The 27185-nt window shown below is 41.1% G+C and overlaps 1 protein-coding gene across 5 annotated transcripts in view; it reads right to left on the bottom strand.

The window, feature by feature from the left end:
* TEAD1 (TEA domain transcription factor 1) overlaps positions 1-27185 on the bottom strand; it is a 160765-nt gene that overhangs the window by 28468 nt on the left and 105112 nt on the right. For 2 of the 5 annotated variants that reach the window (XM_068945134.1, XM_068945138.1), the window contains exons 4-10: positions 20086-20150; positions 17225-17287; positions 17074-17136; positions 6870-7004; positions 6631-6677; positions 5665-5726; positions 3506-3630 (exon numbers count right to left, since the gene is read on the bottom strand). In XM_068945134.1, the coding sequence (XP_068801235.1) occupies positions 3506-3630; positions 5665-5726; positions 6631-6677; positions 6870-7004; positions 17074-17136; positions 17225-17287; positions 20086-20150 (560 nt within the window). The remainder of the gene's footprint in view (positions 1-3505; positions 3631-5664; positions 5727-6630; positions 6678-6869; positions 7005-17073; positions 17137-17224; positions 17288-20085; positions 20151-27185) is intronic. The other 3 variants (XM_068945136.1, XM_068945135.1, XM_068945137.1) reach the window with 3 other exon arrangements.

The raw sequence follows: 27185 nt of genomic DNA, 5'->3' as shown, positions 1-27185 counted from the left end.
CAGGTGGGGGCAGCTCTAGCACAGACAGTCAGGGCTCCAAAGCCTCTGCCCATGCCTCAAGCAAAAACACTTCCATATTTACCTATGGGAAGCAGCCACACAGTCTTGGGTTTATTTTCACACCCTTGTTTAGGATCATACCCAAACAGTCCAACTTATACAATTTGATCTAAACAATCAAACTGGAAAGAAAAAACATGGGGTAGATAGAGGCCAAGAAATAACAAAAGGTCGCCAATTCCTATGTATTTACCACAGCTACAGAGTGAATTTGAAGGAGGTGCTATAGGGAAGTCCTGTCAGAGAGGGCGACAGGCACTCTGATTTAGCCCTGAACCGCATGTAGCGCACACAACATGTCCTACCAGCCTGGCTGAGTCCTGCTCGCTTCCCACCGCTTTCATTTCTCTTCATTCTTCTCTCCCAGGCAGGAGAGGGGAAACGCCTGATGTTTGGGGCGCACCCACCAGCTTTTAGCAGCGCACACGCTGTTCCCCATCCCCACTTCACACCTAGGATTGATACATGATAGGGAATTTATGTTTCTTTGTGCTTTATTTTTACAACATTCCAGTAGGTAACTAACTGGGTTTTTAAAAAATAAGTATGAGTAGTTTCACACTCTTGCTTCTCTAGTAAACCTCTAGCATAAATGCATTGCGCTTAAAAGTGGGTTTCCCAGCAGCACATTTGCAAGCTAGGACAAGCTCCTGTAAGCCTCACTGTGTACCTCAGGAATTCCAGAAAATATGAGTTTATTCCAAAAAAGGCTTTACAGTATTTACATGGCTGTCCTATGTAACCGTGTTTCTATTCAGCTCTCCATTCTTTCTTTGCAACGCAAGTGGATGTGTTACATTCCCTAGAGAGTCTGCACCTGCCTGAAAAATGAGAGCCCCAGCACGTCTCCTGAGCCTTCGGCCCACACATCGCGCCCAAGTACAACAGGCTCCCAGCTGAGCCACCACACGTCAGAGGAGGAATACTCAGAACATGGTTCTCAGGTTTTGATACCTTCAGTTGCCAAAGCCACGTCTTTTAGTCATTTTCAGTCAGTCTGTCGTGTTGCAAATCTATTCCCTCCCCTCAGCTGGTTTCACGTCATGGATACCAGCGGTGTGACTGGCCATCACACATTATCTGGAGAGAGCATATGTGTTTGAGAGAGATTTTTCTTCCAAGGACAGACATAAAAGTTGCTTAGCCACTGAACTGCTTTGCTCACTCTCTTTTGTATAAATGCATGCAGATACACAGAAGCCCTACGCTGTATAAACCCATGGGTTTTGCAAATGAGGTTGCATTATAAAAACCTATGCAAAAAGGATAATTAGGTGGTATAGTTAGGTGCTGGCAAAACAGTAAACCAAAATACGCTTGCCTGCCACTTCATTCACATACAACACAATAATGCTGAGTGTTACACGATCACATGCTGTTTTCCCAATAACCTCAAGGCACACATGTAACTTCCTTGTATGCAGCAATCTGTGCATGGTAGAGCCCATAAATCAGCAGGACACATCACATGGGGTCACTGAACCAAGGGCTCCAAAGCTGCCTATCTATAAAGCCACCTGATGACGAAACTTGGGTATTGTGTTTCTGTATCAGAACAAACCACCGTTAGGTGGAACCTGTGGCTGGGGGTGGAGAAAGTATTCTAGCTGTGACTTAGTCTAGAATGCACTAAGATAATGTTGGCAGGCTGAGGGAAGGGGGGTGGGCGTACCGCTTGCCCTTCTGTTAATATTGCCCATGATAGCGTGACTGCTGCTTGCACCAGGGGTGTGCCACCGGGGAGCGCAGGGAGGTTGGGGAGTGAGTCAGGGATGGTACCGCCCACTCAGGGGGAAGAAAACACAGGTATGAGCCATGCATGATGTATAAGCTACATGAGAAACACTTCCATATTGCATGCACACCCACTGCGCTAAGGATCAGGGACTATGCAGAAGCCCTTGCTCCATGGGTTCTGTAATCTTTACATGGGTACTCCCTCGACGTGGTAATTCTTACACATTGAGTGAAACAAGAAGACCACTAGAATAAACACATAATGGGTGTAGGACCACTGAACCTCAAGAAAGTCACTCAACTATGGTGTCAGTCTGCCCCAAGAACGTCCTACCAGAGCCAAGACTGCAAAGGGAGACTCTAGAAATCAGGGTCCTGGGGATGTGACCAGCCTTGCAGGGGGTTGCATGGAGCCCGTACAATATCAAAAGCCATGCAATTACCAAGACAATCGTTGCCAAACACCTCTTCCCTCAAAATTAATTCAACCTGGCAACACATAACATTTAGCAACCCAACACATGGTCATGTATTTAATATATGAAGAGCTGAGATGCAGTATATTTTCATTGTGATTCCTCAGTTGTAAGGTTTCTGGGCTATGTCTCTGATCTCCATTATGCAGGGTAAACACTCCCTGGATAACACCCCCAGCCAGAGCTCATAAATACTATGGTTTCCAATACTGAATTATAAATAGCACACGATAGCTTTTCTCTGCTCCAAGAAGACAAGATATTTTACCAGATATCTGAACAAGAAAGGCCTGTCTGTATCACCCATTCAAGACAGTATTTGCTTTCCAGAAATTATCTCAATAAAAATTCTCAGGTTTGAGCTGAAAGAAGCTTTTTTGATTTTTTTGTGACACAGCAGAAACAGTGCTAGGCTGCTAACAAATATCCATGGTAAATGGATACATGATGATTAATATCAAAGTTCAAGGCTAACTGGAGTAAATAAAATATTACAGCCAATTTCATAAGCTCCCCTGAAGGTACAATATCCAGACTGAAAAAAAAAAAATCAAAACTCTCCTCAAAATAAATAAATAAATAAATCCAAACCTTGAATTGGAAGACCCAAGGACGGGACATTTAGGTAAGTAACCCCAACTTGTTCAAATGTATAACCACGTTGGGAAAGGGATGGGCAATTCTCAAGTTGTGTGCAATAAAAGAGAGACATTTGTTTAACTGTTTGTATCCTTCCTTGCCACCACCACAAAAAAAAGAAAAGATACAGAGAAATGGTACATGCTTGCATGTTTGGAATGCATGAACCAAACTGGACTAACCTGACACTTACAGCATATCCCACAGGTCAGAGTTCAAAGAAGAACACAAATAGTTTTTATGCAAACCCTTACTTCTGTTTCTGTTATGAAACAAATTCAGCTTTAACTTAAAGTACTTAACTGAATTATTGTGAAAAATATGATGCAATTTGGTACTGCTGCTAAGCTAGGTCAGCAGTGAGGGATGTGGCATCGTGAACCATGCTTGCTTTCAGAGAGGCCAGCACTACCGCCTCTCACTTCAGGGAAAGGGAAAAAACAGAGCACGAAAGGAAGAAAATTACACTGAGCAGTAGTGAACATAGAAATACCATGTGTATTCCATCCAAATTTAACCCTGGAAAGTATACTCAGACAGTGGAGAGCAATAAACAAAGCAGAAAATTAGCGAACATTAAGGGTAACACTTACTGATTCAGGATCCCGCTGCTGTTCAAGGAAAGCTGAAAATTCCACCAGCCTGAGCTTGGTTGTGCCAATCGATCGACCCTGCCAAGCAGGGACAGAGGGAGCTGGAGCTGATGTAGGCTCAAATCCTAAAAGAGAAGGAACCGTTCTCATGAAGAAGTTGATCGTTTCTCCATTTACATTTTCTAGATTGAATATAACTAGGAATCACCCATGTTGCCTTTGATCATTCATATTAGTTTCAGCAAATTATAAATTCAGATGGAGTTAAAATGGGAAAAACACAAAACAACATGTAGAAAAAAGGTCCCAACCCAGTAAGAAGGAATCTGGATGAGCTAAGAACAGTGCAAATAAAAGCTCTACTTCTTTTCTTCCTTGTGGTTGTAAGTCACTGCAGAATTTTTGTTTAAATTACGTACTGGACTATAGAAATACATAGAGACTTCACACAGACTTACAGCTGACCCTTTCTTGGAAACGAGCGGCAAGATACAGAGAAGATATTACTGCCCTGAGAGTCAAGAGAACAGGCTTCCATTTCTGGGTACTAATGTGCTACATGTTACAAGTAAATCACCTCTCTTTTTGCCTATTTCTTCTGCCACTCTCAATTCTTCTTTCATATTTAGAGTATAAGCTTTTCAAGGCAGGGACTGTCTCTTACTATGTATTTGCACAGTGGGGCTTTGACTTCTTTTGGAGCTTTTAGGCACCATTGTATTACAGATAATAATAAATAATTACTGTAGAGAGCCGAATGATACCCTAAAGAGAGAAAAAAAAAAAAGGTTTTAAATTGATAATAAAGAGGGAATGACATGATCTAGAGAGAGAAGGGATGTTCACCATCAACTCTAATTCACCTCAAGAGAAGGAATAAACACCATCTCTTGTTCCTCATTGTGGAAAATTAGACGAGAAGGAAACAAAATAGTAAAGGAAGAGGAGAAAGACAGCAACTGGAAGGCCGTAACAGGTCTTGGGAGAAACGCAGGCACAGGTAAGGTAGGGGTGAGGCATTAGAGGTTAAAAAAGCAAGATAATCCTGAACTGGGCTGAGCCCCAATGAGAGGTCAAAGCAATTGTGTATTTTACATTTCATAACGGGAGTTCAGTACATGACTCCAAACCTCAAATTTAAACAATGAAGGTTTGAGGTTTATATGAAATAGGGAATTACAATAGTCAAAACTTGACTGCTTAAACATGAACAGGAATTCTAATGAAGCAGAAACACATGAATAGTTTTTGACTGTTTTAGAAATCCTAATAACCATATTTTGAAAGAAAATATGGAAGAATAAAAGATGAAGATGATCAAGATGTCTAACTTTAAAGAACAATGTTAGGAAGATCAAGAAAAAAGAAAAAAATAGGGATACAGAAAGATAGCCTTAGTGTTAAGCATAATACAGTAAGTTAAAAAACATCAGGAAAAATGTTTAAGAGCCAGAAAGCAGCGAGTTAAACAAAATCAGAAGCATGGTGTAGTTTGACGAGGGCAATGTAAAGTTAGTTGCCATCTGCAAAGAAATAATGCTGTTCCCTGAAATTAGCAACAAAACAAACTTGGGAGAAGGAGTAGGGAAGTAGCCAAGGAAAAGGCTTGATTAGTTCAAGCAAGGGAAGTCAGAATAAACATTAGGTATCTGTCAGAGTGGTACTAGGCACAGCAGGGACCTTCAGGAGGGGAAAGTTATCAATAACCAGATGCACAGAGATGTTTTATACTTAAGACTAAACATAAATGGTTTTGGAACAGTTTCAGCCACCATTTCAAATACATTGAGGCTGACTCTCATTAGGGATGGAAGCAAGATTTAGCTATTAAAATACAAATATGCATCCTATTCGTCGTCGTCGTCTTTTTTTTTTTTTTTTACAAGCTGTTTTCCTACGATATGAAATGGTGACTGGAGATCATGTATCACAACAATTCTTCACACATGTCTCCTATCTAAAACTAAAAAGGAATCTCAGTGATTTTCCCTCATATATAATCAGATGCTCATACATTGGTATTTGGTAGGGAATAGTTTTGGTTTGGATACAGGAGACATTAGATTAGAGTACTAGCTCTGTCCATCTCAGGAATTAATACATCACGTTCAGTACACAATTTAAGTCTTTTTGAAGGAGACGATAAACTAAAGAATTACCTGAAATGGGAGCTGTGACTGATGGCTGTATAGGATAGGCCTGCTGAACGAATGGCTTTACACTGGAATAAATAATTATACAAAAATCATACACCACGCCACTCACAGTTTATTCCATTAGAGTCACCGAGTATAAGAAAATACATGGTTAAGACCTTTACCCCACAAATACATTGCCTCCTTACACTGCATATTTAAAAGACAGGCAATAAAGAAATAACAGAGAGAAAGGGGCATGAGAATTACACCAAACATCTTCAAGCCTGGAGCTTGCCAGCTAGTCAGTTGCATGCGAGGAAACCATTGTGTGACATGCCTTGACCCACTTTATGCAAGACTGCGGTAAGTGTGATTGCTGTGATTCCCTATAAATCCAAACAACGCTGAACTACAGAGCCACAAAGACTCCAGCTCACCTAAAGGGAATAAGGCAGGGAGATGTTGCTGGGCCAGAGACCACTGTAGGGCTAAAAACTTAAAGCCTGAAGGAAGGGCAAAAGCTTCCTTCCCCACATGGTGCTGTAGCTATCGAGGTGCCAAGGAGTGGTCGCCCTCAGTGAACACAGACAGGCCTCAAGCAGTCTTCCTCTGCCCTGCAGAAGAAAGTTCCCTTTTCCTCTAGTATCGCGCATATATTTAAATAGGGTGGAAGCATTTGTCCTGGAAACTTAATTCACAGGCAAACCCCTAATCAGATGCTTCCCTTGCATTATCACTCCATCTCACCATGGGAGAAAAAACACGTTACCATTAAGGGCTCAGCTTCAGATTGGAGGTCTGGGTTCCCTTCTAACTTTTTGAATACGAGTTCACTTCGCTGCAAAGACTCTTTCTTTCCATACAATTATCTTTTCCTTCTTTTAGAAGGATTTGTAAATTTTTGCCTCATTGATATCCTTAGGCAGCAAACTCCACAAAGGCAGCCCCATAGCGCACATAGAAGGATGCTTTATTTCTCAGACTTACTCCTGTGAGGATCCCGGCTGCCCAGTTTGGATCATGCCCGGCCAAAACTGAAAGAGGAAAAACAAACAAATAGACCCACAATTGTTTTCTTTACTGAAAGATTTTGGATATTTCTGAACAAGCATGATTCCTCTTGCAAACACAAATGAAAGCATTAATCCATTCACTCAGCCTTAGTTTTCTACTGAACATTGTTAGAAAACACAGGGATTTTTTGGAGGACTCAGCTAACAACTTACCCCAGGTGCCCCAGGAAATGTAGGACGGGGAATTCCTGGCAGGCCCAACTTGTTGTGAATAGCAGTAGCTGAGACTATCTGAGCTGATGACATTGCTGCCATGTGCTGGAGTGCTTTGTCCTTTGCTGTCTGATCCTTTAACATGACAATTACATGGAGTCTTAAAACATTTGGCACAACAAATGATGTTAAATAACTGCAGCTACAAGCACGTAACTAAAAACTTAAAAAGCCACACAGAAAATGCAAAAATAGCAAACCATGCAGGAAAAAAAAAAATACAGCACGGAGGCTAACACTCAAACTACCTCAAGGCAAAACTCCTCTCAGACATGCGTGGCAGACCTGAACGCTCAGTCTGCTCTCCCAGCTCACAGGAAGCTCTGGGAGGGCAAACTGATGCCCACTTATTTGCATGGGCAAATTCTGCTCATTTTGTATTAGGCTGGACTAAAAATGGTCTGCTGCTAAGGCTCTGCCTGCAAGACAGGGATCACTGAGATTTGAGCTCTATCATTTTGCTCTGAGAAGTTTGCCTTTAATTCACAGGCAAAACCTAAAGTTTTACACTTTAAAACGAGAACAGAGAACTGCAACTGACTTGTGAACAATGACAGATTTTTCTTCATGCTTACAAGCTGAGAAACATTTCAAATTGTTTTACAACAAATATTTTAAAAGTTGTATCACAAAAAAAAATTGACATTTTAAACTTCCAATTGTGGTATTTCACTAATTTTTCGTGTTCCCAAAGAAAACAATAAGCCATAGAATCTCTGCTGTTTTCAAGTATATAGGAACAAGTTTAAGAAAAGATGGTTTATGATTGATTACTTGTATTAATGCAGCACTTGGAGTCCTAGTCACTGCCAATTTTATATCATCACAGAATAGAGAAGGAAAGTCTCTAACGCAACAGAATTAACTAAGTGGATATGTTAGGTCAGATAAAATAAGTAAATAATAGACTGTTATTCTTTGGTCAAGTAGGGTTCCTTATCTCCAGTACTGTATGAGTAAGTGCTAATATTTAGGTACATGACTTAGAATGAAGGAACACAAGCAATATTAGGCAAGGATTTTTTTGTTTTTCTGATTTACTTTACAAGCAAAGTAGCAAGCATGCTGGCAAGAGATGCATGCTCTTATATATGGTATATGACTGCACATATGCTCCCCCTAAAGCTTGTATGTAGTAGTACTATAGGTGAGCAGTTTCTTCCTTTGAATAGCTCCTTTAGAAACAGCACAGGCTGAAAGTACAGAAAAAGCTAGCCAAAAATTCTGCCAAGCACAGCTAAGGTACATAATACTTGGTTTAGTTAAAATACTTACCATGCTTGTTACCTGGATACAACAACAAACAGTTTATTAAAATGCTTGCGTAGAATAGCAGATTTTTAGCAAAATATGAACAGAATAATAAGAAACAAAGGAAGAGCACTTTGCTCAGCATTAAATATCAGGTTTAAAACAAATGCATAATTTTCACTGAGGGACTGATTCATTAAAAGAAAGAAAAAAAAGAAAAAGAAAACACTGGGGAAAACAACCCCCATCTCCATGGGTGAAAGCTGCAGATATCAAGTGAAGAGGATTGTTGCTGAACTTGTTTCCCCAGGCTTTAAAAGGAGCCTCTGCAGGCTTCGTTGTGGGCTGCAGCTGGGCGTCTGCTCGCCCAGGAGAGCAGCAGGTGGAGCAGGGGAGTAGCTGTTCCCAGCGGCGTCACCCCTCCGCACCTTGCAGGATTCAAGGCAGACATTCAATCAGGTGCAGTGCTTCGCGTAGCAGCAGTAACACCTGCGGACTCATCTGCGCTTCCTCCTGTACAGCCACCAGGGAAGGAGCAGAGCGCAAGACAGCTCCTACAAAAGTCATGCTGCTAAGGAGAAAAAGGAGGTGGGGAGCGGTGCAGGGCCACACTTTCTGACCTCTCCAAAGCAAGGGACCTCCTAAGCTCACCTAACAATACATCTGCACGACAGCTTCTACTCTACCACTGCGCCGTGGACAGGAGGAGGGCAACATGCTATTCACTAGCATCTGGGCAAACAAAATTTGGTTGTTTTATCAAGTTGTAGCTTTCCCTTATAACTATGAACATTTTAATTGATAAGGGCTGGAAATCAGCTCATGACTCTGCCTGCTGCTGGCACTGACACCTACGGGCTGACAAGGCAGGAAGGGGTGCTAGGAGGGTTCAAGGATGGGATGTTTTACTGGCTGCTTTCTGATGCCTGCAGACCACAGGGCTAAAATATGCTTCAGTGGGTGATAACAAGTTGCAGTCTCCTGAGATCCGTGCAGCTCTCAAGAAAACCAACTTCTCTATCCTCCTGCACAGCAAAAAGGACTTGCTTGAGGAATCTCCTTATTTTCATGCGTTTTCATGATGGAGGTATCATGAAAACGCATGAAAATAAGGAGATTTCTCAAGCAATACCTGTGGTGTCTTTGGCTTTGGCACACAGTATGAAGATACTAGCCCCACCAGGCCTTTCTGTCCCCTTTTCCCTGTTTTTTGTTAGGGTAGCTGGCTTGGACATGCCAAACTATACAAGTCTTGTACACAGTCAGCTGAATCATAACAAAAACAAACATACAGGAGATCAATATCCTGTGTGTGAAATGTGTGATTTGAGAGATGCAATGTACACATGCCTCTGGGTCCTAGTAACCTCCCCAACTACATGAACTCTGCTTTTGTGACTACCTTGTTATTCTGCAGAACATCCTGCTGCATTACAGCCTCATCTCTGGCACTGCCTCGTCAATACAGTCAGCCGTGCCAGTGGCATCACCCAAAGATGCAGCTAATTCTTGTGCTCTTCTCAAGTTCCCAAACCCATACTGTTCTGCTGCTAGAATGGGCTTATTATTTGGTGGATCTAAACTAAAGGAGAATTTAAAAGTAAAGACTTCGCTAGTGACATAAAAGTCTGAATCTGGGAGTTGCTTGAGCTCAGGGCATATTATATACCTAGGACGTGGTTCATCTTGCCTCGCTTTAGCCATCCAAGTGTCTCTGGTCTAAGGCACATGTCTAACCTCCCGATATGGTCAGTGGAGCGAGCGCCTCCAGGAGACAATTTCTCTCTTTCTAAATAGGCATCTAAAACAACTGGAAGGTATTTCTTCCTGGAGGTTATGTCTGCCCAAGGATTAGAATAGGAGCCTAGACACCCAGCTTCTACATGGCAACAGTTATGCCACAGAAACCCCCCCCCCCGCCCCTGGCAGATGCACTGAATAGAATTTGCAAAGACTTTGATTTCCTTCAAGACCTGTCTGTTCACAGGAGCAGGAACTTTTAAACTGTCTTGGAGGGGATGTTACCCTCCATTAGCAATAAGCCTGACACTGCTTAATTTCAGGAACAGTGACAGGGATTGTTGGTAACATCTGCCATTTCATGATACAAGAAGGAATGCCCTTTCCCTCTTGCCATTTGGTGCCTTTTGCCTCAGAACGTCCTGCATTTTGTGGTGGGCCATTCATTTCATCCTCTTGGATACTTTCAGGAGGATGGAGAGACGGCAAAAACGAAGAGCAAAACAGCTCAGAAAAGCAGCCCTTGTGATAGGGCTAGAGTCTTGAGCAATTTCAAGGACTCCTATCAAGTTTCCCCATTAGTCACAAATCTGCCAACTCCACTGCACGCCAGCAGGCTCAAACCAACACACATCAAGGGGAAGTTCCACCTTTGTAGGCTTAGAAACCTCTGCATAGTCAGAAGAATAATTTATTTTCCCCAGAGTTACTGTAATTTCACATTCAAACACAAAAGAAATCAAATTCAAAATCAAATACGAACATATAAGGTGCCCTGATGTTCACCAGTACAAAACATTTTTAGCTCCAATAAAGTTTTGGAGAGCTGCAAAGTGGTGGCCTGTCCTTGTATGATCCAGCAGACATGCCAGTCTTCGAAAGAAATGGGAAAACCACACTTAAAAGTTGTTTATTTAAATAGAAATATGACCTTGCCTGCCACTTAAAAAAAAACAAATCTATGTACTTTTTAAAGCTCTAACAGAGAGTGCACGTTACCAGGTGGGAATGCGGCTTTCCACCTATCACTGCAGTGCAATGCAGCCACTTCTGGGATGAAACTTAGTAACTGATTAATAACACACAATGGTATTACATCACAGTTTAGGCAGCAAGAGAAGTAATACATCCAATTAAAATGGCAGGGGTAATTTAAACAGGCAGATTACACTAATTAGCCAGGTTGGAATTTGGCCAGGACAAATGCGTTAACACCCCTACTCTGAAGGGGAACATTGTGGGATTTTTAACAACTGCAAATACGTAAGACTTCGATTTCCTATCTTGTCCAAGATGTAAAGGGTTTGTTTTTGCACTCACTCGTGCTGCTGTGTAAATCTGGAATAAATCCTTTCAGCTCAGTGAGGTTTATACTGATGTAAGTAAAATAAAAATTTGGCCCAGAATATGCAGTGCTGCAGCACACCACGCTGAGGTCCGGCAGAGGCCTGGGGGAACAATATCTCCTACCGAATCCTTAGCTCCTGCTGGAGCTTTAGGTATTCCTTGGATACGTCCCATCTGGCGCTGACCTGGCTTGACCCTACTTAATTTATGAGCTCTGATGGGATTGCTGCCGCCCAGGAATGACATTGTAGTAAGTAATAAAGACTTCACTTTTAAACTGCTGTCTTCCCCTCGCCTTATAAAAGTCTTCTATTCTTTGGTACATAATTAGTAGTATTGCTGAGCTGGACTAAGAGTGATATCAGTGGAAATCTGGGCTAGTTCTACTGAATCTCTAAAATGTCATCATTGTAATGGACATCAGGATCCACTGCATGGTTTAGCTGACTATCTCTGACTGCCGTTGCAAACATTTGGTTTTCATAAGGGGTATGCTCTAAGAATCTAATGCAAGGATGTAGCTTTTAATGAATCAGGCCCTTGAGTTTTACTTTCCACCCATTAGTTTTGGAATACAAAATACATAGTTAAATTAGTTAAGAAAAATTCCCCAGTATCATCCAATTCCAAATCTTAATATCCATAAAAGCCCCATGTGAAACAAATCTTCTACATCACAAGCACAAAAGGATTTGAGCTCGACTTAATCCAACATAAACAGCTGAATAATTCAACCAATCGGTTCAAACTAGTTCTACAGCAAAAAATAAAAACTGTTATCCTAGAATGGTAAATGGGGCTTTGAATAGCACGTTATCTATGACTCTAGAAAAAAAATCTAAGACAGTATGAGATAATTAAGTACAACAGAATGCAACATTAATTCAAGAAACCCTAAAACCTGTACCAATATTTCAAATACAAAACTCTTCTTGTAAGGAAAAAAATATGACATAAGAGAAGAAACAACAATTTGCTCACAAAATTACAGTAACACTAACATAAAATAGTTTCCTAATAAGCAATTTTGCAGATGTTATTTCTGCTCAGATCTTGAATTGATTCAAATAACCTTTGCAATAATTAGCTGTAGCTCAAAAAAAGATAAACAAATCATGAAAATATACAATTGTTCTGGACAAAAGATAGAGAGCACTTCACTGTTTCTAGCCCTGATCTCCAATTTGCTTATTATTAGAGAAGACAGGAGTAAATACAAAAGCTGGCTATTTCAGCCAGGCAGTAGCTAATGCCAAGAAGAGAATGCGCATTCAAAGCTGTCCCAACTTGCTGCCTAATGAGTAGCAATTAATCCATCTTATTGTATTTCAAAATGCTGAAGACTCCATTCACATCAAAGGGAATTTTTCAAGGCTTTTATCATTGTTCATTTAAAAAGTATAGAGCTATCTTTAGCATTCTATAATTGACAACAATATTTTCTTTTTATCCCTCAATGCGGAATGTAGAATAATGGATTTTAAAACATGCAATACATGTGAACTGTAGGCATTTTAATGTCTCTTTTTGTCTCTGTCTAATTAATCTTACACTATGAAAAAATATCTGAAATGAAAGTCTAATGCATCTTTTTTCCTGAATAAATAGAGGTGATTTTGGCTCCCTGTCAGTGCAAAGGTGGGAAATGCTGCAGCCTGACATTATGGACTGGTACATTTGAGGTGGAAAAACAACATCAGAAAGTAAAAATTCTGCTTTCCTTCCTCCAGTCTCTGAGTGAGAGGAAATGTCACAAAGAGGAACTGCCTCTCAGATCCATCTCTAAGGACTCCTTTATTCCATCCTCTCTTGGCTTTCGTGAGATGAAATTTCTCTAATGTCAGAAAGATTTTAATAATCTCAGAAAAGAAAGAAAAAACCTCTAAAAAGTGTGTCCCTGTAGTAAAAGAAATTAAGACGTATAACATCCCTGGAAGGGCTGATGAGACATTCTGCATTGGTGGTTCTGAAATGTAGCAATAGCATTTAGAGGTAAAACTTCTCTTTCTTGCAGGCTAAGGATTCATCAATCCAAGTGATGTTGGCATTTGTTATCGAAGAAAAGGTACTCTGCTGTACCAAAAAGACTTCACAGCAAGCAGGTAAGAATTCAGTCTATTAGGTAAGCTTCAGTAATATTGTATCCAGCGCCTTGGGTAAGGATAGCTCTGAAACCTTTCCATCCATTTGGATTTTTGCAGAAGATAAACAAGAGAATGAATGCCTCAGATTCCTTAGCAGCAGTGCCAAGTACTCTCCTTGTCATGAGCAGGGTTCAGAGAGAGGCTAGGCAGAAAGATCTCTTGGTTTGAAATAAACCCCCAAGGTGTCTTGGGAACAGAAGTTATTTGTTATACCCTGCGTCAAAGTAAGAGACCAGGAACGGAGGTCAACGGGACAGATCAGCCACATCCTGAAAGATCAATAAAAAATGATAATACAGAGACCACTACTAGCACTACAGCGGCGGGAGAAGTGCCTCCACACCAAACCCCACAAGCCTCAGGTCCCTGCCAGCCACTGCTTCAGCTAAGGCAGCACTGTAACACAGCAAACGACCCGCTTCTCCGTAATAACCTACCAAACGTACAGGCAGGAGGTGTGCTGAGGGAATGCTTTTGTGGCAGGAGGAAGAAACACAGGAGATGAAGACTGCCTCAGGTCAGATCTGACTGAACTCTTAATTATGGACTGGCAAGAAGGATCTTTGGATTTCTTCCATAGCGTGCTTTCCCCTCATGCTGTAGTTAGGAAACTTGACATCAGAGGCATGTGTTATTTTAAGTAGTAATTGGTCTCCTGAATGCCACCAATCACATGTTTTACAAAGTAATTGCAAGTACTAGCTCATTGTTAAAGCTGCAAGACTGGCCAAGAGTAGGAAGTAGTGCTGCATAATGCAAGTACTAACGCAGTGAGCCAGCGATCCTTTGTTACTTCAAATACTCACAGTCGGTTTCCACCTGTTCCCTAACGCTAATCTGAAGAAACGAAGCTGAAAGCGATTATCCCTTTGCAGCAAAACGCAGGCACCACCTGCTCAAGAAGAAGAAATAGAGTGCATAATCTTCCTGGAGAGATCAATGGGACTTTCCAGACTGCTGCTAAAGCAGTCCCCGCTGGAACAATGGATGTACCTGGATGACAAAATATATTCAGCTTGTCTTCCTTTCAAATTAGTGATGTTTTTCTCAAACAGTTTTCAAAGTATACTAGGAAATACGGATGGTTCAATACAGGAATACCGGCAATGCGGCTAACAAATTGTCTGGGGGAGTGAGATTCCTTCTCAGGTTCAAAACAAGTGGTTCCTCCCACATGCAAGTGAGTAATTACAGTACCATGGTCGGTCAGATAAAGTAAAAGTTAGTCTCTTCCTTAGTAAAGTAAGTCTCTTCCTTACAAAGTTAGCATCCTTATGGCAACTTCAAATTTTCATTCTTCCATTTGGGGAGAAAAAAGTCTGGAGGAGCAGCAACCGCTCTGGAAGGGATCTGTGCAAACAGCACACAAGTCAAGCTGTAGCATCTTGTTCATTGAGACCAAGTATGACAAGAAGCCGATGAGTGACGGGGAGAGCCTTCTTGGCTCCCCTGCAATTTTTCAGGCCCTCCCGAGGCCCAGGAACCAGAGATGGGGTGGGATTGTGTCACTGGCTCCCAAACGAAATTGAGGGCACACATAATGACACCCCAGATGCGGGGCTTGCCCATTGGTGTCACTCGAGGTGGGGCTGGCTGGGGAAGGGCTGGGCAGCTTTTGCCGCCTGCAGTCGCTGTAGAGAAGTGGGAGAGCAAGAGGGATTGCGCCCCCTCAACCCCAGGGCTCATGGCAAGCCCAGAGGCTGGTAAACTTCCTTTTTTACAAACGGGTTCTCCATCCTTGTGCGTACTTTTAGAGAGCTGAAGCAAATGTCTTCTGCAGAACAGCAGGGACGCGCAGGTATGAGATTCTTTGTGAATCAATAAACTCTTGGCACCACCAACAGTGGCTGAATTTTCAGGCCGCCTCTGCTTTTTACGTAGCTCTGGGGAAACTGCAACCTGCTGATGGATGTGAAGGGGCAGGAAGTTCAGAAACCCTTACAAAATATTTCATTGTCCTAACAGAGCTCTCCTTCTTCAGGCACCTCCTTAAAATCAAAAAAATCCCCTGGATCTCTATTTACTGCAGATATTACCTACGCTAGAGGACTTCAATATTACTAACTAGGGTTTAGCTAGCTTCTTTCTTCCTTGGAAAGCTTCAATAAAAATCAGATAGCAGGTGCAGTAATAAAGAATATTTTTTGTTTTAAAAAGTATCTTCACAGTTTTAAGTTTTGGGGGGGTATTCAGAAAGGGAAATGTTTTAGAATATTAAAGCCAATATTTTTGTTAGGCTCCTAAGTCTGTATTTTGACATCTAAATATGTTTCCTGATTTTTGTGGCCCTGAGCACTCACCGTTCCTATAAAATCCCTGAGATCTGCTGGTGCTGAGCACCGCTGAAAGTAAGGCCATTTATTTATATACTTAATTTTAGGCATCAAGGATTGACAATTTAAGCTTAAAATGCTACATATCTCTGTATTATTGCACCCTCGGTTAAAAAGCAGTATGTTTAAGTTGTCTTAGTTGTTCTTTATGAACCCCAACTGCTCAGCCAGTGCAGCTAAAAAGCCAGCCACCAACAGCCATACAAGCTTGCCAGCATGCTGCCCACTGCGGACTAAAAACCAAATGCTTCTGTCAAGAAGGCCTGTTATAAAGCCAGTCTGTTATTTATATGTTGCAGTTCCAGGATTGTGGTAAGCATCCACAGAGTATTGTGGAATTACTTTCTGAAACATTTTGCTTTTCAGCTAGAACAAAAACATGATTTGTTCGCATCTGAGAAAAAAAAAAATCAACAACAACAAAAAAAGGAGGGAAGTAAAAGATTTACAAGCTCCTTTGCTTTTTCTTTAAAAAAAATTAATAACAAAAATGGTAAAGCTCCCTCTTCCACTTTTAAGTAATGTAAGAGCAAAACAAAAAGAGACCCAAGATCTCCACTGGAAAATGGGGAAAAACGAGCAAATCAAGAAACCCCTATAAACGTTTCCACGAGTTTCTTTTCAGCCTTAGAATATAGTTTATGGAAACCAGGGAAAATGGGGACATGTACAATTCATCAAGTGAGATTAAGCAAAAATACTTAATATTCCCTGAACAGGATTCTGACTGAGGCTCTCCAAAGATTACATGTCAATATTTTACTTTAAAAAATTTATTTCCAGATCTTGAAGACAGTATTTCACTTAAGGTGATATTAGATTGTACTCTAGATACACTTTATAGTTAGAGCAATCTTGATAAACTGTGCTGTCTGGCACTTAGAATAAACAATCTATTTTAAGTATTCTTGACAGCATTTCAGAAGCACAGATAAAAAAACATTTTGGAACAGAAAAGAACTACCTCATTTACCCCTCTCGAAAAAGAAAAAGTGTCCATACAACTGCACAAAAACCCTGTGTATTTAAATGCACTAACAGTCTAGCCCTGAACTGGTAAAAAAAACCTAATGGGTTAAAAAAATCAGGTTTAGGTGCTGAGTTGTTACAAAGAGTAGTTCACTTTGCATTTGGACAGTGTTAAAATAATATTTTTAATGTGGATGCTAGTGCAGAGATCAGAGATTAAATACAAAGAAATGTAAACAGCTACCACATGCAAGAAAACTAGGTTACAAGAATCACAGCACCAGGCATTCGCCAATCACCATGGAAAACAGGAAGTGAAATGCATAGCAACCACAAGCCCAAAAGCAGAAAAGCGCATACCTTCAGCTTGGAATGAAAATCACGAGATTTCCTTCTGGCAAGAACCTGAATGTGACTAGACACCTGCAGGGTAGGGGAAGGGAGGAAACAAAGGAAAAGCCTGTAACCATGGAGATGAAAAGCCCCCTACAACTGGGCAAGCCAAACGTACCTTAATGGCGGCTTGAATTTCTCGAACTTTCTTTCTTGCTAAGACCTGTATGTGACTAGACACCTACATTGATCAGATTTATAAAAAAAACAAACAAAAGAAAAACAAAAAGCAAATCAAATTTAAAATATCTATTTTTTTAAAAATAACTTTTTTTCTGAAGGGGGTAAGTTATTTGCATCTTCAGTAAGCTCTGCTGTTAAAGATACCACATTCCCAGCCAGATACCAAGCTCTTAGCACCAAGGCTTAACAATACAGGTCATCACTGCAGTGACTTGATTAAGGGGGGGAAAAAAAAGTTTAACCCACTAAGTTATGCATTGAGCTGCAAGAGAGAAGACCGTGTTCACAACTGGGTGCAGACCCCGTGCTTTCTGTTACAGCCCTGTCCACAGCCGGCCCAAGGGCCGCTCACGCACACGGGGTGCCAACGGGATTCCTTGCCTGAGCGAGAGCAACGCACAACCGCCCAGGGCTGCAGGGGATGCCGGGGCAGACCCCGGTCATTTCTGCCACTTGAGACTTTACTCAGCATCACGAAATTTTATCCTTTATTTGTTGTGTTCTGCAGCTCCAACAAGGAGCCTCAGGCTCTGTTTTGACCCCACTGAAACGCTCTAAAGTCTGGAATGAACAATAAAATATTGGCACAATATAGGTCTCAGAAAAGGAACCTATGCTGGCTTTCTCTGTAATCTGAGCATCACGTTTGCCCATAAAACACTCCTGTCAGTGGGGACTAGCACCTTGATGTCAACTTGGGCCATGTCCAGGTTCGGCCCATTTACATACTGCATTTCAGCAAGAAACTTGTGTAAACCCAGTCCTACACTGGACCAGTATTATTGGTCGAAACTGTTGGCTGTGCAGTGAAGGATCTGGACCCCTGATTCACTTCTTGTTTACTCAGGCATGTACCGAAATCCATGATATAGACGATGAGGGTCTAAATTTGGTAGTCCAGCATCGTGCAGTACTGCCTAGCATCCTGCAGACCATCACGTGAACGTTTAAAAACTGCAATGATAAGAAAAACTGCTAAGGAGAGATCTCTCTTATTCTCACTTGACCTACGGCATACTGTACCAGGTGCTATATGTATTCAAGTTAGTTACAATTCCTGTCTGGGAAATAAGACAAGCAGAAAAAAGGAGAAACAAAGCTTTATTTCCTCCCTTTTTAAAGCCTATTCCATGACAGTAGTATCAAAACACCCTGTATTTTTAGTAGGAAGCATATAGTAATACATAAATGAGCACAGTCTCTGAAGGCCACCTTCAGAGAATTCCTCATGAAGCAGCTCTGGAACTAGTTTGCAGTAATTCAGTTACACTACTGCTTACTAAGCAATTTCATAGTCAAATGTGTAAGACCAAGTTTTCACACGCTTTCAGTGGGATATTAGTGATGTTAAAGGTTGCACAAGGAGCACAACTGTAATGTTGAATTGCTCAGTAGAATCTCAAAAGTAAAGAGAATCAAGCTTTTCTAAACACTCGGTCAAAAGTGATTTATGGAATATTACAGATGGATGTACAAGTACAGAGCCAGAACATCACCATATATATAAGTGATCGCAGCCCTCTTGGTTTCACCACATCTCTACCAGTATACACTGGTCAAGGATGTAGCCCGTACAGTCTGCATTTTGAGTCCTGATGCAATTTGAAGATCATCAGTGTAACCCCAAACTAACGGAGCTCATATAAGAATAGGGCAGAACTCAGGTCTTCTTTAGTTTTAGATTTCTTTGCCAATCATTTCTTTGTTCTGCCTCTTTGTGCTGCAGCTTCTCTTCCTTCTCATGGCTTTTTTTTTCATCCCTTGTACATATGTTTCCTTCCTAATAGACAAAGGATATCACCCACGGCAAAATATCACCCAATTCAAAGTGCTTTAAATTTGAGCACTGGCAGCAGGCCACCTTTGTTTGTGCTGACTCAGCACCACCTTTCTCTATGTTACCAAACACGTGTCATATGCAAGTGCATGAGCCTTCGCCTTCCCTTCATCATACACACAGATGGGAAGAACTGGGATCAAGCATGTAACGTTAGAGAAAACAAGGGGGCTCTGTGCTTCGCAAAGCGACTCGAAACAGCGCAATAGTTTAGTTAACCACAACATAAACTACACCAAGACAGAGTGTGTCTTCTGTGGGACTGCTGATTACTCTGGATATTATAAATTAACGGATTTAGTCATATGAGTTAATGAGTTAATGTTTATGCAATAGTCATCTGAAAAAGACTTAAGACTGGTTAGAGGTTTATTCTGCCCTCTTCGATGAACGAAATCTTACCATGGTCACAGATTAGGAGCCTGAAGGCTCTTATGGGGATTTTTTATAATTATTATTTCATCCTGTAGCAAGTACTACCCATGAGCTGACAGCATGATTAGAATCAGTCCTGCTAGACACTTGTTACTTATTTACCTCTCATATCGAAGGATCATAACCTTTATTATACAGGCAAATTGGCTGGACATGTAGAAGTTTCATTATTCACCACCTCAAAATAATCATTACATTCCATAATTGTCCTTCTAGAAAGATAAGGCACAACACTTTATTTTTCTGCTTTGACTTCTGAAATGTCTTTTTTTTTCCCAAATAAGGGGGATAATAGCTTCATGTACACGTAGGTTAATAACAAAAATACACCTCAAACTGTCACTGAAATGATGCACAACACAAAAAACAGAGTTTTAAATATTTTCTAAAAAGTATATATTTAATCGTAACAGTGAAGTCAATACATCATCTCATCAGAGCTGAAGCACAGACAGCCACTGCAGCCAAAAATGCCATGTTTTGTCATTCACTGACATGCATACTTCCCCACTGGGTTATTTTACCTGCTTCCTGGTCCGTGTCTTCCCTGTTCTAAGTTTGATGTATCTCGCTATCAATTCATTCCTACCTGAAACAAAGAAAAAATCACGATAAGGGACGAGCAACATCACATCCATAAGTACAATCAAAATATGACATTTAAAAATATGAGCTCTGTGCATATGAGGCTTATTCTTTTTACACATACTCCACTTTATAAACTATTCATCAATATTTCTCACTATTCATCAATATTGCCCTTTTCTCTCCTTAATAGACTTTGTATCCCGATGTGGGTTTCTTTGCTTTCACTTCTGACTCCACCAGACCAACATTTTCAATCCAGGTTCGTGTGGAGAGACGTTGGAAAGGTGGCTGATCTTGGGAAGATGGTGTGCCGTCCAAGCTGAACCTCTGACCGACCAGAGGTTAACAGCTGCATGTCAGCATTTCTCAGAGCCTGAATTCTACAAGGAGGACCACAAAATCTCTCCACTTTACCAGGAAGCACCTTCTGTCTTCCACAGGTTACTAATCACATCCTTAACTTAAGCACAAGAGCGGTCGCACTGCAGTGCCTAAGTTCTCTGCCACAGTGGGACTGATAAACACGGTGGTTTGTTATTTAGAACTCTGTTTCTCTTGGAAATGTACACTACTTCCAAGTTTCTAAAATGGCTATTTGACTCTTCTTCAGTCACACATTATGCTACTTAATACAAACTAACATTTTCTCTCCAAATAATTTCCTTCCTAAATTTTGCTGACATGGGAGATATCAAAGTTTTATGTGAGGCCCTGTTTATTTTCACTGTATAGTATGTTTCTTCTCTGTGGGCTGTAATAACTTAAATATACTTGTTCCACAAGTCTTAAGTTATGGACTTATTTGCATTCAGCACAGGGGAGAAGTAAACCATGCGTAAAAAATGAGAAAACTGATTCAGTAGCAGGTTGAAAACGGGGAGGTTAAGAAAATATCTCGTCACTCACCAAGTTATTTTAAAGTGCATGAGTGCATAGCTGGGGAGTGCAGAAAGTTATTACATCAGCCGGGGCTCAAACTCCACCAGTTTGATGTTGTGAGGGAGAGACAGGGAAGTTTTAAAGTGGCATGCCTATTTTCTTGAGTGGAACATTGAACACAATTAGTTAAACTAAACTTTCAGTTTCCTTTTTCCTTCTATCTTCCTCTCTGAACCTTATTTTACACCCTTGGCATAAAATGTCTCACTGCCAGCAGTAGAGTGCTCCTTTCTCTTTGATAGCTTGTTTGCTAAATGAGTACTAGAACATGAAATACTGAAGTTCTTCAGAGTAAAGCTACAGTTTCTCAGATTCCCTTTTTGTTTTGGTCTGGACCTTAGGCCAGACTGCTCTGGAACAGGCAACCGTAATCATAAGGTGAGGTTGGTAACTATTTAACAGGTCTCTTCAGGACAAGCTTCAAGAGGTAAATTTTGCAAGAGCAAACAGTTACACAAAAACCAACATTTCTGCACATAAATGAGGGGTTTCCACATGCAAAAGGAGCAGCTAGTTACCTAATTTTATGCAAAGACCTTGTCATTAGGCTAGACAGCAGTTTTGCAGTGAACTGTGCCAAGAAGGTACTTGCTGTTTTCAGCAAACAATAGCCTTTGTGTTCATGGAGTGAAACTATTGTAACGTTCAGTTTCTATATCTTTGTATTCCCAAATTTTCTTTCTCATCGTCCAAACATTCACTTTATACAGACAAAGTAGAAGAAAACTGGAGGAACTTTAAACGTTGCTTCACCCATAACAACAAATCCTTCCAAAAGTAGGAACAGCTGCACTTCTAGGATCAATAACTCAATACAGACAACTTGTATTATATAATAGCAACACTGATTTAATTTAAATATCCTAGGATGAAACTGGTCTGGACTGATTATGAGTGCTAACGTCCAATATGGGGAAGAAATTTCCATTTCTGTGGCTGCCCTCCTATATCCTCGTGCAATAATGGCAGCTACCTCACAGTGACAGGACTGCAAATTCATTTGCAGGTGTTAGGTGGAGCCAGAAATAGAGCTGCTACAGGATCACACTACTTTTCATTAGCATTAAATGGAACATTTCTACAATGGAAAAATATCATACAATTTGGGGGAAAAATACTGAGGGAGAGGCCATGGCAATGAGAAGGAGGAGGGAAAAGGCATACAACGACAGCACGTAATATTAAGGGTGCTTTAGGCAAGAGTTCTCTAAAATCATTTGGCAGGAGCTTGTATTTTATACCTCTGCACTGTCCCTTTAGTGAGTATGAGGCTTGCAGAGAGTAAGGAGGTGCTTAACAAGAAAAAGAAAATCAGGAGGACACATTTCATTGCCTGCAGGCAGGGAGCCTTAATGTCGTGGCAATCAGGAATGCAAGCCCAGGAGCACGCTGGGATCCAGTAAGTTTCAGAGCTCACCATACACAGAGACCAGGGCTGAAACTGTGCGCATAGTCACTGTATGATAGCTGGTATGAACATCTTCATTTTTTAAAATATACATTGTGCTCAAATTAGGGAGTATCCCCCCATAAGAAGTACCTTCTTTACAGCTCTTTAAGTAGATGCATAAATTAAAAACCTATAGTAGTTTCTTGGTTTAAAAAACATTGTCAAGTTGTCCTTATCAGCAGCTGGTGACTCTGCTCTTGTCCCTCAGTCTGCACTGAAGATGTTTTGGATACACAGTCACAGGTCACTCCTGCCAGCCCATGCCCACCATTAAGGCAGTCCTCTGGGATCACAGCTGAAGCAAGAAGGAGCTAAATCTTTTCACAGTTTTCTTCCCAGTCAAGAGAGCTAGCCACTTGACAGGAAAAGCAGCTTTCTAAAAAACACCAAACAATGGAAGTCTAGTCTGTATTATTCAGAATACCAGTCAAGCGTTGTCTCCAGTTCAGCTCCAGTCCATACATGAAGTGCTTTGGCATGAATTAAGAGGGGATTTCTCCAGCCACCATCTAGCCCAGCAGGGGTATGACTAACTAGATGGTGGTTTTGCAAAGCACACACTTTCACTTCAGGTGAAGTCTGGCTTGAGAAGAGTCACCAGAGTGGGATAATTGGAGCTCATGGACAGGGAGGTGGAGCTCTACAAGGAACCATGCAAAGTGACCAAGGCAACAGCCTTACCTTTTCCTAACAACTGTGTTTTCAACACAGTAAAGAAATATGCATCAGGTTTAACCAGAGCAAGTGACAGGAGGCTCAATAAACAGCCTCCGCCTATTCAGAATGATCTGAAAAGTCTTAACGTCCTTCTTATACTACCAAAACGCCATGAACACAAACATAAGCATTGCCTAACGTAAACAAAGCAAACCTCCCCAAGGTAAAGTTTACAGACTTCATGTTATCTAACACTGATGCTCTTTACTAAACTCTTGTCAGATACTAACAAAAAACAACGTATCTCCAGATGACCAAGACAAAGAAAGAATTTTAAAGAAAGGAAGGCAGAATAAGCCTAAAAAGACACTTTCCTTCTTTTTGGGAACATGAAGAATCTGAAACAAAAGAAGGCTCAAGGAACCTCTTACACTGGCCTTTAGAAATCTCAGAGTGAAAAATGTTCATCAATGAATATATCTGTTTTTCTCTAAGAATAGCTCAGCTGTGGAAATATTTTCCATATACACGCCTTCACTCTTTCTCCCTGTCATATATATCTGGGAAACTGCCTGGTAGAAAAGGAGAGGTCAGGTTTATGAACTATAAATGTTCACCTCCTTCTTCCTGTCATCTGCTGTGACAGTCTCTGACTTTGAATGTTTTGGTTCAAGTATCAAAGAGAGAGCTTTGGGGAAGTGCCCAGTCATATAAAACATCTTCACAACACAGGAATCTTTCCAGGGATCTTGAAAGGATCAGAACAGGACCACAGAAAAGATGTTATATATGCTTATTTTTGTTTGTTTCTGTTAAATTCAGGCTTTTATCTGTCATGTCTTTCTGTACTGTGAGTTCAATACCAAAATATATTTCTCCCTTGACACATACCGTGGAAGATGCATTTTAAGCAAAGGAACATCTTTTTCAATCAAGGCAGAAAATTACCTAAAAAGGGAGTTCAGGTAGAAAAGGCTACAGGGCTTTACCGGAGAGGCTTTACTGGGTACCTTAAGCTCGCACTTGCTCATCAGGGCAGACAAATCAGCCCTCCATCCAAGGCCTGTGCTTGTGCTGCTGAATGCCACACAGCTCCAGGGCCAAAGGCCTCCTTCCGCTTCCCAAGCTTGGTCCAGTATTGCTACTCCATCCCCAAGAAGTACCAACCTAAATAAACCAGCTCCAGGAAATACTGGAGCAAGGAAACCATGCATCATGTCTCTCCAGGGCTACTGGCTGGGGTGGCATGCCGGTGTCTTTATTTAGAACGTTAATAACACAAATTAAACCGCTGCACTCAAAGTTCCCAGTCACAGGCACTATCTGAATGGTAAAATAAAAATAGACAAGGATGGGAAATCAAACCGTTTAATAATTTGAAAATGAGCAGCTAATTTTAAAAAGTTTTCATATTCAGCAAAAAAAAAAAAAAAAAGAAGTAATGACTAAGTAGAAAACCTATTTTTTTAAAATAATGATGCACTATGAATTTCTCCAAATTCCATGAGGCTGCAGCTTGAAAAGGTATTTCATATACTTAGCACAAGGTCTGGATACAGATCTGCATGCTAAGCTTCTCACAAAACAAACATTTTGTCTACCAAGTCACATTCATGACCATATTTTCCACCATGGCAAAGCTTTTCAGCTGGTTTTGGTAAACTCAATTTCTGGTCACCTCACCTTGAAGCTGCCAGACAACTTGGTTATCACAAAGTGCCGAACATTTGCCTGCAAGCCAAATTTGATAGCTAGGGGGAATTCTGCTTGATCAAGAGCCTGCTGATGAATTTGCAGCACCTTAGGCAAGTGCTCCCCTATGCTTTAGCGGGATGACTCATGTGAGCGCAGTGAGCAGTGCTTAGGCTCTTTGTCTTGCTCTTCAGCACGGCTGGATCCCAATCCCCCCTCAACTCGTGGGGGAGAGGCCAATTTTAACTTTTTCCTCCATCAGAGCATCATTGCAGGCGCTTTCCAGGCAGACGACCGTGCTCTGCCCGCGGACGGGTAGCTGGCCCGTCGTGAGGCTGCCTCCGGGAAGTTTTCTGCTCCATTTTGTCGGCAGAATATCAGGCTTGCCTAAAACTTGCCGGCAACGCTTTCTGAAGACGCTTTAAAGCCAAATTAGCTAACAAAAAGCCTCTTGTAGATAAAAGAGCTCTGTAAGTCAACAACTGGCTAAGCAGTTTAAAGCCCTAAGTAAGGGATCCTCTATTTAAACGTTATAGGCAAATCTAATTTAAGCTTTTAAAAATATTACGGGCAGGTGTTTAAGTCGCCGGCATGGTGACTTTGGGGCGGGCGCGGGGTGGGGGCTGGGCTGCTTCCCGCGCGGGCTGCGTTTTGTTCAGACCAGCTTTCCGCAGAAGGTCACGTGACACAGGCCAAATAAACAGCATCTGGGGATTTTCAATTACAGACCTTCACCCAGCATGCCTGCACTGTAATCTCTACCAGATGAGGCTCAGGCCTCACTATTTTCAATAATTCACACACTGTGTACACATAACATGACAATAAGGGCATTCATGCAGCCGCCTGATTCGCACATCAAAGCTCCCAAATGGCCAGCTGTAAGCATGCTTACTGCTGAATAATTCATTCTTTTCACAGGCTTGAAAAAACGCTCAGCAGGAGTTGGCAAGCTTGTGTTCTTTCCTGTGTGGTATGCTAACTCAAATTTTGAAAGAGGTACAGCCCCACTGAAAAGAGTCAGAGATCCAACTATTTAAATGTGCATTTGCGAGCTTTCAGATGGTTGCTTAAAAAAGTGTGTGTGTGTGTGGGGGGGGGAAGCAATCAACTAAACAAGCTACGTTTCCAAGTGGGTAGAGGAGATAAGATGAAATAGCCTACATGTTCTCTGGGGCAGGTGTTTCATAAACATGAAACTGTATTCCTGAAGGTAAAATTTCCTTTACATGTATTAGTCCTAACTAAGTACCTTAGATATACCAGAGGCATAATAGCTAACAGGTTCAGCAAACCTGAAATTTCCACATACTTAGCATAAATTTTCTACTGTTTGACAAGGAACGGTTTTGTTAAGACTAACTTGTATGAAAAAGGCAAATACAAAACAAAGCGAATTCTGTAAGTCCTACTTAGTGTGCTTACAAATCGGGACTGAATGCTAATTTCTAGATGATGTTTTAACAGCTCATACTCATATTCACAGTTACATCTCTGAACGTTTACCATTTAGCTAGCAACCTGCGACTGTTCCAGATTTTGAAAATCTTTTGGGCTTACATAATTGAAGCATCATTTGAAAAAAAAAAAGTCTGCCTCATGATATCAAGTTTTCTTAACTGTCAATCAATGCCAGAACCAGCAGGATCAACTAGTCATGACCTCTCCTTATAGCAAACACATGCTGCTTACCAGCTGTGGACTGTGTTTTTTACACCCTTTTCTCTATCATTCAGAATGGCTTCCTCCTAATCACAATAATCCCAAAAGTGCTAAAACATATCAATCGTCCTTTAAGCCCTGCCTACAAAAGGCCAGCCGTCCTGCCTTTATGGGCTTGTCCAACAGCAGCTGATACTTCATTCAACTACAAATCCAATTTAGCAGTTACAAGAGGTTTAGCATCACTGGAAAAATATTGGTGTTGATCCTGAACTCTTAAGTCAGCAAATATTCCTTTGCCATATTGTTTAGCTCTTTCTGCCATATTTACACTTCTGCAGGATTTCCCTGAATGACTTCAACAACAGCATTTAACCTCTGAACTGATAATATTTACAGTTAATCAAAGAGTGATTTTAAAAATATGTTTACCACAATTACAGAAACATAAGCCTATTTGTATTCCAACTGTTAAGAATCTGAAGGGAAAAAAAGCCCAGCAACCCTAAAAACAAACATAGTTATTTCATTCAAAACCATAGAGCACGCTTTATGTACTAGTTATGCAGGATGTTATTTATTACAGCCCTTTGGGCAAGTTCATAGCAATTTTTTCACTTATGCATTTTTAATTGC

The sequence above is a fragment of the Struthio camelus genome, chromosome 5 (genome assembly GCF_040807025.1).
Source record: "Struthio camelus isolate bStrCam1 chromosome 5, bStrCam1.hap1, whole genome shotgun sequence".
Classification (NCBI taxonomy): Eukaryota; Metazoa; Chordata; class Aves; order Struthioniformes; family Struthionidae; genus Struthio; species Struthio camelus.
The sequence above is the reverse complement of the archived record's forward strand: the minus strand, read 5'-3'. Positions and strand labels throughout refer to the sequence as shown.